At 43.4% G+C, this 15,935-nt stretch overlaps 3 protein-coding genes and 2 pseudogenes across 5 annotated transcripts in view; 1 reads left to right on the top strand and 4 right to left on the bottom strand.

Annotated features, from left to right (window-relative positions):
• Positions 1 to 15,935, bottom strand: part of CFAP47 (cilia and flagella associated protein 47) — a gene marked incomplete at both ends in the record, with an annotated part of 513,170 nt that overhangs the window by 450,815 nt on the left and 46,420 nt on the right.
• LOC309839176 (melanoma-associated antigen B4-like) overlaps positions 1 to 15,935 on the bottom strand; it is a gene marked incomplete at its 3' end in the record, with an annotated part of 33,169 nt that overhangs the window by 9,575 nt on the left and 7,659 nt on the right. The window lies entirely within an intron of this gene.
• On the top strand, positions 642 to 1,108 carry LOC309839420 (ubiquitin-conjugating enzyme E2 D3-like; annotated as a pseudogene). The gene has a single exon. The product of its transcript is annotated as a ubiquitin-conjugating enzyme E2 D3-like (transcript).
• LOC309839419 (melanoma-associated antigen B4-like) lies at positions 3,019 to 3,689 on the bottom strand (annotated as a pseudogene). The gene has a single exon. The product of its transcript is annotated as a melanoma-associated antigen B4-like (transcript).
• Positions 10,569 to 11,600, bottom strand: LOC309839177 (melanoma-associated antigen B3-like; the record flags this gene model as incomplete). Its single annotated transcript, XM_082680809.1, has 1 exon — positions 10,569 to 11,600. The coding sequence occupies one exon, from the start codon at positions 11,598 to 11,600 to the stop codon at positions 10,569 to 10,571; it is 1,032 nt and encodes a 343-aa protein (XP_082536935.1).

The raw sequence follows: 15,935 nt of genomic DNA, 5'->3' as shown, positions 1-15,935 counted from the left end.
AAAAATGGGCAGAAGATGTAAACAGACGTTTTTCCAAAGAAGACATACAGATGGCCAACAGGCAAATGAAAAGATGGTCAACATCATTAATCATCAGATAAATGCAAATTAAAACTACCATGAGGTATTACCTCACACCTATCAGAATGGCCATCATCAAAAAGAACAGAAATAACAAATGCTGGCAAGCACGTGGAGATCTGTACACTGTTGGTGGGAATGTAAATAGGTGTAGCCACTGTGGAAAACAGTATGGAGGTTCCTCCAGAAACTAAAAATAGAGCTACCATATGACCCAGCAATTCCACTCCTGGGTATGTATCCAAAAGAAACAAACGAACAAACAAAAAACAACAACCCCACCCCCTCACTAAGTTGGATGGTCTCCTTCAGGTTCTCGATGGTTCTCTGAGCCTGAGGGTTTCCACCGCTCATCTACCCTTCCCCCCAGCTTCGTCTACATGCCTCTGACCCCACCCTCCCAGTCCAACCTCTCTGTTTAGTAAGAAGGTGCCTGTGTCTGGCAGAGCCAGGATAGGATGAAAAGACAGTCCTTCCCAGCCGCCCGGATAATCAAGAGTTTTGACCGGATCTTTGAGCACACACCAGGACTGTGAGGGGCCAGAGGAAAAGCACAGACTATGGTGCTGAAAGGGATTAATAAGGAACTTAGTGATTTGGCCCGTGACCCTCCAGCACGCTGCTCTGCAGGTCCAGCTGGGGATAATATGTTTCATTGGCAAGCCACAATTATGGAAGCTAATGAAAACCCGTATCAAGGTGGTGTATTCCTTTTGACAATTCATTTTCCTACAGACTACCCCTTCAAACTACCTAAGGTTGCATTTGCAACAAGAATTTATCATTCAGACATTAACACTAATGGCAGCATTTGTCTCAATATTCTAAGATCACAGTGGTCTCCTCCTTTAATCGTTTCTAACGTTCTTTCATCCATTTGTTCACTGCTATATGATCCAAACCCAGATGACCCCCCCCAGTGCCATAGACTGCATGGATCTATAAAACAGAGAGAGAGAAGTACAAAAGAATTTCTCAGGAACGGACTCAGAAGTATGCCAGGTATGCTGCCTTAAAGTCAGAATAACCTGCATTATAGCCAGAATAAACTTTAAATTACTGTTAAAAAAGGAAAAAAAACACTAATTCGAAAAGATGCACGCACCCCAATGTTCATAGCAACATTACTGACAATTGCCAAGATGTATATACCACATCTTCTTTACACACACACACACACACACACACACACACAATGGAATACTAGTCAGCCATAAAAAAAGAATGAACTTTTGCCATTCTGCAACAACATGGATGGAGTTGGAGGGTATTATGCTAAGTGAAATAAGTGAGATAGAGGAAGAAAAAGACTGTATAATACCACTTATATGAAGGATTTCAAAAATAAAGCAAACTAGGGAAATATGACAGACTCACAGATATAGAGAACAAACTAGTGGTTACCAGTGGGAAGAGGGAAGGGGGAGGGGCAGGGGAAGGATAGGGGATTAAGAGATACAAAATACTATGTATAAAATAAATAAGCAGGCTTCCCTGGTGGCGCAGTGGTTCAGAGTCCACCTGCCGATGCAGGGGACACGGGTTCGTGCCCCGGTCCGGGAAGATCCCACATGCCGCGGAGCGGCTGGGCCCGTGAGCCATGGCCACTGAGCCTGCGCGTCCGGAGCCTGTGCTCCACAACGGGAGAGGCCACGACAGTGAGAGGCTGGCGTACCGCAAAAAAATAAAATTAAAATAAAAAAATAATAAATAAGCTACAAGGATATATTGTACAACAAAGGGTATATAGCCAATATTTTATAATAACTGTAAATGGAATATAATCTTTAAAAATTGTAAATCACTCTATTGTATACATGGAACTTATAAAATATTGTACATCAACTATACCTCAATTAAAAAAGATCTACTCTTTTAACAACTTTCAAATATACAATACAGTATTATTAACTATAGTCACCATGCTGTACATTACATCCCCAGGACTTCTTTATTTTGTAAATGGTTTGTACCGTTTGGCCATTTACACCCATTTCATCCATCCTCCATCCCACACCTGTGGCAACCACCAATCTGTTCTCTGGGTGTTTTTTTTTTTTTAATTTCCACATATAAGTGAGATCATATAGTATTTGTCTTTGTCTGTCCCTCTGTGTTATTGCAAATGGCAGGATTTCCTTTCTTTTTAAATGGCTGAATAATATCCGAGGGAGAGTGAGAGTATGACTGTGTGTGTGAGTGTGTGTGTATCACATTTTCTTTATCCATTAATGAACACTTACGTTGTTTTCATGTCTTGGTTATGGTAAATAAATGAATATGGGGGGGTTGTGCAGATATCTTTTCAAAAAAGTTGTTGTTTTCTTTTCCTTCAGATAAATTTCCAGGAGTGGAATTGCTGGATCACACGGTAGTTCTATTTTCAATTTTTTCATGAACCTCTATACTGTTTTCCATAGTGGCTGCATCAATTTACAGTCCCATAAACTCATATTTTCTTGAATAATTTAAGCACATCCTAAATGCAAAAGGTATGTATCTTTTCCTGACTTTAAAAGGTGTATATCTTTTAAATTTTGGAAAAGAAAGACTGAATGGAGTACACCAAACCCATAGGTGAACAATTTTAATTTGTTTTCTCTATCTTCTTATCCTATTTTACTGGGGAGTTCTTTTACATTACCAAGGATATCCCTATTCCAATTCCATGCAGTCTTGCTCTGGATCACATCGATGATTTAAAAATTTTCAATTTGTATTTCAAAAAACAAAATTCTTACTTCTAAATCTGATAAAGAGCAATAAGTGTGTGCCCATGTCATTCATAAGCTTGTTCTGAATCTAAATAAACTTTCTTTTGAAAAGAAGATCACTTGAAAATTACCAAAAAAATAAGCCAACAGGAATTTATGCATATCAGGAACACTGGTTAACAGGCTTTACCAACCACAAAGTGAAGAATCGGCCTCTACCTCACTAAGGGTGACAGGAGCGACTGGATGTGGCCCTGGAATGTGCACTGGCCATGGCAGTAGTGCCAGCCCTGGCTGCAGCCCTGGCTCGGGCTCTCTCTCCCTCATCTCTCAAAGCCTCTTCATACCAGGATGGGAAGGCAGTGGGGACCCTATCATCGACCTTGGCCAAAAACTCCAGGACTTTCATTTTGCTGGTTTCAGCTTGGGCTCTTGATCGCTGTCACGCATCTGATGATACACCAGGTATTTTCCTGCACCAAATCTTCTGTGATAAGCTTCCTGGGCTCCACCAACATGAAGTGCCTCTTTCCATCAAAAACACCCAAAACATTCAGGAATTCCCAGATCTCCTCCTCAGAGGCGCGGTCGCCATGTAAGAAGATCACACCGAGGACAGGCATCAGGGGCCCATTCTTCCGAAACTGCCCGCCACTGCTCCGACGCCCATCATCGGTGAGATCTAGCTTGCTGACAAGGGCATAGGAATCACCACTCGGCTTGACTTCCTTCAAGTCAAGGCCGCAGACCAGTTCCATGTGCTCAGTGGCTCTCCTTAGGATCTCAGGGAATTGTTTCCTGTACATTTTGTTGACAACCTTCAGCATGTCTACCTTCATGATGGGCTCTTTTATATTTCTGCAGTAGGAATTGCATCAACATCCCTGCCTTCATGGTTAGAAGGTCCTTCCGTAAGCTCTCAGTGGAGGTTGAGGCTTTAGAGCCACGTGCACTTTCTCATCTTGGCTCTTGACATCTTTTTCGGACATTGTGCATGAAATAGCTGAGAAGTAACGATGGTGGATGTGGATCTCTGAGGCTCCTAGGAATGCCAGCCACCGGGGAGTCCAAGGAAACATCCCCAAAACAGGAGAGGAAGAGAAGGGGGACTCTTCCCTGCTCAGTGGTTTGAGCACCCTGGAGATCCTGGGTCTCACCCCGGGCATGCTGGCATTTCTCACGAGCACTGAGTTTACTCTTGTGACCCTAGGGAATGATGAGTGTGATCAGGAACAGCAGGCGGGAGTGTGGGTGATGCCCGCACTTGGAGGAGGGAGGAGGAGGGGGAATGAGATGATGTGAGGACCTTCAGCAGGGAGATTCCAAGTAAGCTTTAACCAAGTCCATCTCTGCAGGTTTCCTTGAGGGCACTGCCCTAGGACTCTGCAGGGCTCTTGTTCTCCTGGTCAACCTGTCCCTGAGAACCCAGTGGAGAAACGGTGAGCCTTAGGCTGCAGCCTGCCTACCCTGTGTTTTACTGACTATGGTGATAGCATGGTTGATAGTGGGGCCACTTGTGTTTTTCAGTGTAGGGGGTCTTCTATGTTTAGCTTCAGGATTATCATGACAGCTCTTGGCAAGGCCTGGAAACTCCCCTGTTACTCTAAAGGTGACACCCCAAAGCTCTCCGGGACCCACAAGAAGGAAGTGAGAGGGGCACCTCAGCCCACCACTCTTATCAGGGGGAACCCAGTAGTTAAAGCTCTGTGGGTACCTCTCTGTCCTGAGCTTGTTAGATCCTAAGTCATCATTTGGAGTCCTCACTTGGATACCGCACAGGGTCATGGACTCTTCCTTTTGCTGACTGAGGGCTGGACCTTCAGACCAAGGATCTCACCTCCTTCCAGAACTCATAAAAAATGGGATGGGGATCCATGAAAGAAATAATTGATAAGCTAGATTTCATTCCCTTAAACTTCTAATCTGCAAAAATACACCATCAAGAGAACAAGAAGATGAGCTACAGTCTCAGAGGAAATATTTGCAAAAGACAGATCTGATGAAGGCTTTTATCCAAAATATACAAAGAACTCTTAAAATTCAATAAGAAGGAAACTAACAACCCGATTTAAAAAATGGACAAAAGATATGAACAGATACCTCACTAAGGAAGATATACAGATGGCAAACAAGCATATGAAAAGATGCTCACCATCATGTACCATTAGGGAACTGCAAATTAAAATTACAACCAGAAACCACTACGTGCCAAAATCCAGAGGACTGACAGCACCAAATGCTGGTGAGGATGGGATTCAACAAGAACGCTTTCATTGTTGGTGGTGATGCAAATGGTATAGCCACTTTGGAAGCCAGTTTGCAAGCTTCTCAGTAAACTAAACATATTCTATACTGTTGGTGGGAATGTAAATTGGTCCAGCCACTATGGGAAACAGTATGGAGGCTCCTCAAAAAATCAAAAATAGGGCTTCCCTGGTGGTGCAGTGGTTGAGAGTCCGCCTGCCGATGCGGGGGATGTGGCTTCGTGCCCGGGTCCAGGAGGATCCCATGTGCCGCGGAGCGGCTGGGCCCGTGAGCCATGGCCGCTGAGCCTGCGCGTCCGGAGCCTGTGCTCCGCAGCGGGAGAGGCCGCAGCAGTGAGAGGCCCGCGTACCGCAAAAAAAAAAAAAAAAAAAAAATCAAAAATAACATATGATATTATCGGCAATCCCACTACTATCCAAAGGAATTGAAATCAGGACCTTGAAGAGATATCTGCATTCCCATGTTCATTGCTGCATTATTCCTAATAGCCAAGCTATGGAAGCAACCTAAATGTCCACCGATGGATGAATGGATAAAGTGTAAAGTATACATACAATGGAATATCATTCAGCTTTAAAAAGAAGCTAAAACTTCTCCAGCTATGACAGCGTGAATAAATCTAGAGAACATTATGTTCCAGTGAAATAAGCCAGACACAGAAGGACAAATACTACATGATGTCATTTATATGAGGAATCTAAAATAGTCAAAGTCAGAGAAGCAGAGAGTAGAGTGGTGGTTGCCAGGGGCTATGGAGATGGGGAAAATGAGAAGGTTTTAATCAAAAGTTACAAAGTTTCAGTTATGCAAGGTAAATCCTAGGGATCTACTATACAGCATAGAGTTTACAGTTAAGACTACTATATTGTACACTTTCTAACAGGTTAAATATTATGGTAAGTGTTCTTATCACACACACAAAATAAAAAGGGTGGGAGGAAACATTTGGAGGTCATAGATATGTTTATGGCATAAACTGTGGTGACTGATAGTTTCACAAGTGGATACTTATCTCTGAACTCATCAATTTGTATACATTAAATACGTACGGTTTTTGTATGTCCATCCTACCTCAATAAATTGTTTTTTTTTTTTTTTAAAACCAACTAAACATACTCTTACCATACAATCTAGTAATCATGCTCCTTGGTATTTACCAAAATGAGTTGGAAACTTACATCCACACAAAAACCTGCACACCGATGTTTATAGCAGCTTTACTCATAATAGCCAAAACTTAAAAGCAACAAAGGTGTCCTTCAGCAGGTAAATGGATAAATAATGGAATACTGTTCAGTGCTAGAAATAAATATCAAACCATGAAAAGACATGGAGGAACCTTAGATGTGTATTACTAAGTGAAAGAAACTAATCTTAAAAGGCTACATGCTGCGTGATTCCAACTACATGACATCCTGGAAAAAGGCAAAACTATAGAAAAAGCAAAAAGACCAGTGGTTGCCAGGGGTTGGGGGCAGGGAGGGATGAATAGAGCACAGAGAATTTTTAAGGTAGTGAAATTACTCTGTATGACACTATAATGGTACATACAAGTCATCATACGTTCGTCAGAACCCACAAAGTGTACACCACCAAGAATGAAGCCTAATGTAACTCTGGACTTTGTGTGCTAATGATGTGTCAATGTAGCTTCATAGATCGTAGCAAACGGCCCACTCTGATGGGGGATGTTGATAGTCGGGGAGGTGTGAGCTGTGTCGGGGAAGAGGGTACATGGGAACTCCTTGTACTTTCTGTTCCATTTTGTTGTGAACCTAAAACTGCTTTAAAAAAAAATAAAGTGAACTAAAAAAAAACTGATGGGGGGTGGTGGTTGTTGCTCAGCCTCACACCCTTCCCTGGGGATTTAAGTCTTGAGTGCAGGCGCAGGGCCAGTTTTCCCCTCTATGCAAGAGTGGGTGGGCCTCTCAGTCCTCACTCAGTTTCCTTGATTTGACTCCTGGCAGGGCCTGAGGCTCCCCTCTTTCTCGACCTGAGGACATTTCTTCAGAGAAAGGCTCTTATTTCCCTGAGATCCAATAGGAGGAGGTGAGGGTGGCCTTACTTGGCCACACCTGCCATGCCATGAGTGACAACTGTATCAGGCAGGTTGAGACCATATGATGGTGATCCCACTCAGGGTTCTAACTCAGTACCCTAAATCTGACTCACGTGAAGGCCTAAGATTCCCCCCTCTGCTGCCCTGGGACCTCCCCCTCAAACCAAGTTCCACACTTTTCTGTGATCCCCGAGAAGGATATGAGGCCGTCTCTTCCTGACATTTACACCAGGATCTGTCACGGCAACAGGGAGGATTCTGTGAGGTCTCCGCTGATATGGGTTTGGTGGGCCCTGAACTCTTCAGGGTGCTCACCTTCCTCCTGGCGCACCTTGGAAATCCTATCTCTACTGACCTGAGTTGGCCAACCTCAGGCCAAAGTCTTCACTTTCTCAACCTCTTACGTGGAAATCAGGTTCAGCCACATTTTGCCAAGGCTATCTGGGGACTCTGAGGGCTGACGGCAGGGTCAGGAGTCCATGGGACACACTGTTCGGGGGTGGCGGGTGTGCTTCCTTCATTCCTCATTCAGGGTCCTCACCACCACATGTGGCAGAGACTGGGACTCCTCCCTCTACTGACCTGAGCTCATCCTCCTAGGTAGGACTCACAAGTCCCTGAGAACTCTGAAGAGTAAGTGAGGGCATGCTCAGGCTGACAACTTTGCCTGGCATGTTGCTCTCCCCAGGCCACCTGTAAGGGGCCCTTCATCGTGGCTCCTGTTTCTTGATTAAAGGCTTCCTGGGAAAGGGCCCATCCCTGCAAACTCTTGACCGGTTTCCCTATTGCAAACCCTTCAGAGACTGGGTCTCCGTCCCAGGAGTGATGTGAAGTAGGGAAGTTGTAACGCAAGGCAGGATGGATGTGCTGTCAAAGAAAAAAAATACATTGGTTTTTCCCTTCTCTTTACCAGCAAGACTTAGCCTTTTATGTAACTTCTCTTTGAATAGATTTAACTTCCAAATGCGAAGGGCTGTCCAGCATGATTTTCTGAGCCCCTGATCTTTTGAGGTTATCTGACTTTGGATATGTAGATGATCATACTGTCACTAAATATCTTCCTCTGCTTTCTTCACCCTTTTCAACTATTTTGAGACGCTTATTGCTATGCTTATGTATTCCCATCCAGTGTTTTGGGCACAGAGTCCTCCTTTTTATCACCTGAGATATATTTTGTAGTGAGTGAGAAGTAAGGTGAATTAAGGAACACAAAGTTGGCCTCGGGCTGGGAGGAATGGAAAAGTGTGGGCGTCAGACTTAGTTAGGCCAGGAGTCTAGTTCCAACACTGTCACTTAACAGCTGTGCGAAATTGAACACATTACCAAACTCTGTGAGCCTTGGTCTTTTCATCTGTGAAATGGGTTTGAGAAGCTCTGCCTTGGGGACTGATAGAATTTATATAATGCCTGTGAAGTGCCTGGCCCATTGCCTGGCCGGTACGGAGACTTTCAAGGATGCCAGTTCTTACTAAGATTAATTTGTCCCCTGGAGTTTCAACCCACTACACTGAGATTTAACTTTCAATCCAGGAGATGCCAGAGAATAAGCAGGGCTCTAGGGCAAAGAAACCCCTATCAGGCAAAATCCTGCTTAGCAAGGAAAACTAGTATTTCCCTGTTAGAGTATGTCATTCAAGGTCAACATGAGGTAGACTTCCTCAGTAGATGCAACACAAAGCTCTAAAATGTTTCACGGACCTAAAACTTACCTCCCTCTCAGTTGCCCTTCTTTATAAACCACTCCCACTTTCATTCATTTAACCACCCACGAATATCTATTCCTTGCCTAGAGTTTGCCAAATTACAATCAAGATAACTTAATTTGAATGATTTTTTTTAGTGGAATGGGCTCTGGCTCCCCCAACTAGGGCAAAGAGTGCCAGTCCAGTGGCTTCTGGGCATCCCCCCTCAGGGGAGTACCACCCTTATTTCTCAGAAACTCCCTGGAGACATGACAGCGTGAATAAAACATCTAATTTGCATAGTGTTCACCTGCACTGGGACAAGAGCACAGGACACATTCTATTCCTGCCTCAGGTGATTTCTCTCTGATTTACCCACAACCCCAAAGTAAAAGGAGACCTCGAAGATATTGCAGGTTTGGTTCCAGACCCCCAAAATAAAGTGAATAGCACAATAAAGTGAGTCACAAGGATTTTTTGGTTTCCCAGTGCTCTTACAAAATTTATGTTTACACTATACTGCAGTCTATTAAGCGTGCAATAGTATTATGTCAAGGAACAATGTACATACCTTAATTAAAAAATACATTTTTGCTAAAAAATGCTAACCATCATCTGAACCTTCAGCGAGTCCATCTTTTTGCTGGTGGAAGGTGTGAAATATTGTGAGAATTACCAAAATGTGACACAGAGACATGAAGTGAGAATACGTTGTTGGAAAAATGGCACTGAAAGACTTGCTGGAAGCAAGGTTGACACAAACCTTCAATTTGTTAAAAAAAGAAAAGAAAAAGCACTAACTGTGAAATACAATAAAGCAAAGCACAACAAAATGAAGTGTGCCTGTAACTGCTAAGGGCAGTTTCCCATTCCAGGCTTTGTCTTTCAACTGTACGGCCCACCATCTGAGGATCTGGCCCCTGCTCAAAATTATCAGTCTCATCTAGCCCACCACGCACCTAACTTATAATTTCCTCCCACTGAAGGACTTACATTTTTCCCAAGGCCCACCACTGCCTTGCATCAGGGAATTTACATTTGACTGCTATCATGTGAAACCACCCCTTCTCCTTTCTTATCCTGTCTTTTCATTTGACCTTTTGGTCTTAGAGTATACATCACCATTTTCTTTATATGATAGCTGCTTCTCGGCTCTATAATTTTATGGTCAGTGGCTAGGTCTCCTTCTTCTCAGCTCTCACAGTACTAGCAAGGAGCCTTCTAAGAGCAGATGCTCAATTCATGTTTGGGGAATAAACGAGCCTGTGAGCATGAGGTCTAATTTATTATGATTTAATTCTACATTTTTGAATGAGCCAAGCACATACTGTTATTTCTAATTTTATAAAACAGAGTAAAAGGAATTAGTAAACCAAATATTGACCATCTTACTTTTCCTATACTATACTACATACAGTATACTATACTATACTTAACTTTTTCACATTTTCAAGGAATTGCATATTGCAATGCCATGTTATCTTCCACCAAATTACTAAATAAGATGGAAGTTTTCCCAATATGTTTTACAAAACAGCAAAACTCTTATTCTTAAACCTGATAAACAACAGTAAGTATGACTGATGTAATTCATAAACTTACATTCTAACGCTAAATAAAATTTCATTTAGGAGTAACGTTTGAAAAACAGCAAAAAACAAAGACGTATTTCCAAATTCCCCATACAGAACAGGAACACAAAGGTATTATACAGTGTTCCCTCTGTCACACCCAGCCCTACACTACTTGAAATATTGAATGCTCTCTTCAGCCACAAAGTGCAGAATTTGCCTCAGATTCTGTGTGGGAGGAGCTGGACAGAACACTGGAACATCCACTGGCTTGGGCTCTCTCTTCCTCATCTTTCAAAGCCTCTTCATACCAAGACTGGAAGGCACTGGGGACGGTGTGATTGACCTTGGCCAGGAACTCCAGGACTTTCATCTTGCTGGTTTCGGCATGGGCTCTCGGGCCCCACAGGAACTCGTAGCGCGCTGGATCACTGTTGGCCACTTGCCGGTATTCCAAATACTTCAGCTTCACCCAATCTTGGGTGATGAGCTTCTTGGGCTCCCCAAATATGAAGTGCCTCTTCCCAGCATAGACTCTCATCTTATTCAGGAATTCCCAGATATTCTCCTCTGTGGCGCAGTTGCCCTTCATGAGGATCACAGCCAGAATGTACATCAGGAGACCGGTCTTGGGTAACCCGCTGCCACGGCTCATGGTCCCATCGTTGGGGAGAGCCATTTTGCTGACAAAGGTATAAGTATGCTTGGTACGGTCGACCTCCTTTAAGTCAACACCAAATAGCATCTCCATGCTGAAGGAAGCTCTTCTGAGGATCTCAGGGAATCGATTTTGGTACTTCTTAGCGATAAACTTCAGCATATGTGCTTTCCTAACAGGCTTTTTCATTTTATACATGTGCACCAGGAACTGCACCAACACACTCGCTGTCCTCCTTAGAGGGCCTTTTCGAGACCGCACAGCGGAGATGGGGGCCTGAGAGGAACTGTGCTTTTTCTTCATTTGGCCTTTGGCTCCTTTGTTTGATCTTGCGGGAGAAACACCTGCAGGATTAGTGGTGGTGGCTAGGGCCCTCTGAGGACTCTTGCGAGTGCTACGTGACTTAGCACCCGGCTTTCTCCGAGTAGTAACCCCAAGAGAAGGACATGAAGACGAGGCGGCTTCCTCCTCAGCTGCAGTGGCCTGAGCACCCGTCAGACCCTGGGTCCCACTTTGGGCCTGGCAGCGTCTCTCACGGGTGCGGAGCTTACTCTTCCGCCCCCGAGGCATGGTGACTGTGGTCAGGGACAAAAGGCAGGAGCGCAGGTAGGACAGCGGGGTGATCTGGCAGAGATGCGAGAGGATGAGAGGGAGTGAGTGCCTACAGCAGGGAGGTACCACCCTGCCTTTAAGAGGGCCGCTCTTCAGGTTTCCATGTGGGCCCTGCTCTACGAACACACAGGACTCCTGTTCTGATCACCCTGTTCTCTCCTCTAAGAACCCTGTGGAAATAATTAAAGTGAGCCTCAGGCTGCAGCCTGCCAGCCCTGCCTGGTGCTTATTGGGGCTGAGAGCAGCAGTGGGCAATTATCTAGTCCTTGTGGAGCCCCCTCTACTCTGGAGCATTGGGGTCCCCTCAGTTCATATGCAGGACCATCATTATCACCTTTGGGCAGGGCCTGGGCCCCCTCCTCTGTGCTGCTCTAAATTTATACCTCAGACCCAGATCCTCATCTTCCTGGGATACCTTAAGAAGAAGTGAAGGGGCACCTCAGCCTAGCACCCCTGCCAGGGGGCACCCACAGCTGACAGCTCTATGGGACTCTGTCCTGGGCTCCTTGGGGTCCTCAGTCCTCATTCAGGGTCCTTGCCTTGGCTCTCACCAATCTGATACCATCAGAAATAAAGGAGGGGAAACCCGGGAGCTGTGCAAACAAAGAAGAGAAAGGGAAATCTCTCCCAGCAGCCTCAGGAGCAGCGGATTAAATCTCCACAATCAACTTGATGTACCCCGCATCTATGGAATACCTGAATAGACAACAAATCATCCCAAACTGAGGAGCCGTGCGGATGAAAGGCTCTTGGTGCTGCGGCCAGGAGTCAGTGCTGTGCCTCTGAGGTGGGAGAGCCAACTTCAGGACACTGGTCAACAAGAGACCTCCAGGCTCCACATAATATCAAACGGGGAACATCTCCCAGAGATCTCCATCTCAACAACAGCACCCAGCTTCACTCAACGACCAGCAAGCTACAGTGCTGGACACCCTATGCCAAACAACTAGCAAAAAAGGTACACAAGCCCACCCACTGGCAGAGAGGCTGCCTAAAATCATAATAAGGCCAAAGACACCCCAAAACACACCACCAGACGTGGACCTGCCCACCAGAAAGACAAGTTCCAGCCTCATCCACCATAACAGAGGCACTAGTCCCCTCCACCAGGAAGCCTAAACAACCCACTGAACCAACCTTAGCCACTGGGGAAAGACACCAAAAACAACAGGAACTACGAACCTGCAGCCTGCAAAAAGGAGACCCCAAACACAGCAAGATAAGCAAAATGAGAAGACAGAAAAACACACGGCAGATGAAGGAGCAAGATAAAAATGTACCAGATCGGGCTTCCCTGGTGGCGCAGTGGTTGAGAGTCCACCTGCCGATGCGGGGGACACAGGTTCGTGCACCGGTCTGGGAAGATCCCACATGCCGCAGAGCGGCTGGGCCCGTGAGCCATGGCCGCTGAGCCTGCGCGTCTGGAGCCTGTGCTCTGCAACGGGAGAGGCCACAACAGTGAGAGGCCCACGTACCGCAAAAAAAAAAAAAAAAAAAATGCACCAGATCGAACAAGTGAAGAGGAAATAGGCAGTCTACCTGAAAAAGAATTCACAATAATGATAGTAAAGATGATCCAAAATCTTGGAAATAGAATGGACAAAATGGAAGAAACATTTAACAAGGACCTAGAAGAACTAAAGATGAAACAAACAATGATGAACAACACAATAAATGAAATGAAAAAGACTCTAGATGGGATCAATAGCAGAATAACTGAGGCAGAAGGACGGATAAGTGACCTGGAAGATAAAATAGTGGAAATAACTACTGAAGAGCAGAATAAAGAAAAAAGAAAGAAAAGAACTGAGGACAGTCTCAGAGACCTCTCAGACAACATTAAATGCACCAACATTCGAATTATAGGGGTTCCAGAAGAAGAAGAGAAAAAGAAAGGGACTGAGAAAATATTTGAAGAGATTATAGTTGAAAACTTCCCTAATATGGGAAAGGAAATAGTTAATCAAGTCCAGGAAGCACAGAGAGTCCCATACAGGATAAATCCAAGGAGAAATACGCCAAGACACATATTAATCAAACTGTCAAAAATTAAATACAAAGAAAGCATATTAAAAGCAGCAAGGGAAAAACAACAAATAATACACAAGGTAATCCCTATAAGGTTAACAGCTGATCTTTCAGCAGAAACTCTGCAAGCCAGAAGGGAGTGGCAGGACATACTGAAAGTGATGAAGGAGAAAAACCTGCAACCAAGATTACTCTACCCAGCAAGGATCTCATTCAGATTAGATGGAGAAATTAAAACCTTTACAGACAAGCAAAAGCTGAGAGAGTTCAGCACCACCAAACCAGCTTTACAAGAAATGCTAAAGAAACTTCTCTAGGCAAGAAACAGCAGAGAAGGAAAAGACCTACAATAACGAGCCCAAAACAATTAAGAAAATGGGAATAGGAACATACATATCGATAATTACCTTAAATGTAAATGGACTAAGTGCTCCCACCAAAAGACACAGATTGGCTAAATGGATACAAAAACAAGACCCATATATATGCTGTCTACAAGAGACCCACTTCAGACCTAGAGACACATACAGACTGAAAGTAAGGGGATGGAAAAAGATATTCCATGCAAATGGAAACCAAAAGAAAGCTGGAGTAGCAACTCTCATATCAGACAAAATAGACTTTAAAATAAAGACTATCAGAAGAGACAAAGAAGGACACTACATAATGATCAAGGGATCGATCTAAGAAGAAGATGTAACAATTGTAAATATTTATGCACCCAACATAAGAGCACCTCAATACATAAGGCAAATACTAACAGCCTTAAAAGAGGAAATTGACAGTAACATATTCATAGTAGGGGACTTTAACACCCCACTTTCACCCATGGACAGATCATCCAAAATGAAAATAAATAAGGAAACACAAGCTTTAAATGATACATTAGACAAGATGGACTTAATTGATATTTATAGGACACTCCATCCAAAAACAACAGAATACACATTTTTCTCAAGTGCTCATGGAACATTCTCTAGGATAGATCATATCTTGGGTCACAAATCAAGCCTTGGTAAATTTAAGAAAATTGAAATTGTATCAAGTATCTTTTCCGACCACAACACCATGAGACTAGATATCAATTACAGGAAAAGATCTGTAAAAAATACAAACACATGGAGGCTAAACAATACACTCCTTAATAACAAAGTGATCACTGAAGAAATCAAAGAGGAAATAAAAAAATACCTAGAAACAAATGACAATGGAGACACGACGACCCAAAACCTATGGGATGCAGCAAAAGCAGTTCTAAGAGGGAAGTTTATAGCAATACAAGCCCACCTTAAGAAACAGGAAACAACTCAAATAAACAACCCAACCTTGCATCTAAAGCAATTACAAAAAGAAGAAAAAGAAACCGCAAAGTTATCAGAAGGAAAGAAATCATAAAAATCAGATCAGAAATAAATGAAAAAGAAATGAAGGAAATGATAGCAAACATCAAAAAAACTAAAAGCTGGTTCTTTGAGAAGATAAACAAAATTGTTAAACCATTAGCCGGACTCATCAAGAAAAAAAGGGAGAAGACTCAAATCAACAGAATTAGAAATGAAAAAGGAGAAGTAACAACTGACACTGCAGAAATACAGAAGGTCATGAGCGATTACTACAAGCAACTCTATGCCAATAAAATGGACAACCTGGAAGAAATGGACAAATTTTTAGAAATGCACAACCTGCCAAGACTGAATCAGGAAGAAATAGAAAATATGAACAGACGAATCACAAGCAGTGAAATTGAAACTATGATTAAAAATCTTCCAACAAACAAAAGCCCAGGACCAGATGGCTTCACAGGCGAATTCTAGCAAACATTTAGAGAAGAGCTAACATCTATCCTTCTCAAACTCTTTCAAAATATAGCAGAGGGAGGAACAGTCCCAAAATCATTCTACGAGGCCACCATCACCTTGATACCAAAACCAGACAAGGATGTCACAAAGAAAGAAAACTACAGGCCAATATCACTGATGAACCTAGATGCAAAAATCCTCAACAAAATACTAGCAAACAGAATCCAACAGCACATTAAAAGGATCACACACCATGATCAAGGGGGGTTTATTCAAGGAATGCAAGGATTCTGCAATATACGCAAATCAATCAATGTGATAAACGATATTAACAAATTGAAGGAGAAAACCCATATGATCATCTCAATAAATGCAGAGAAAGCTTTTGACATAATTCAACATCCATTTATGATAAAAACCCTGCAGAAAGTAGGCATAGAGGGAACTTTCCTCAACATAATAAAGG

Source organism: Grampus griseus (genome assembly GCF_964374135.1).
Source record: "Grampus griseus genome assembly, chromosome: X".
Classification (NCBI taxonomy): domain Eukaryota; kingdom Metazoa; phylum Chordata; class Mammalia; order Artiodactyla; family Delphinidae; genus Grampus; species Grampus griseus.
This window is presented reverse-complemented; position numbering and strand designations above follow the sequence as displayed.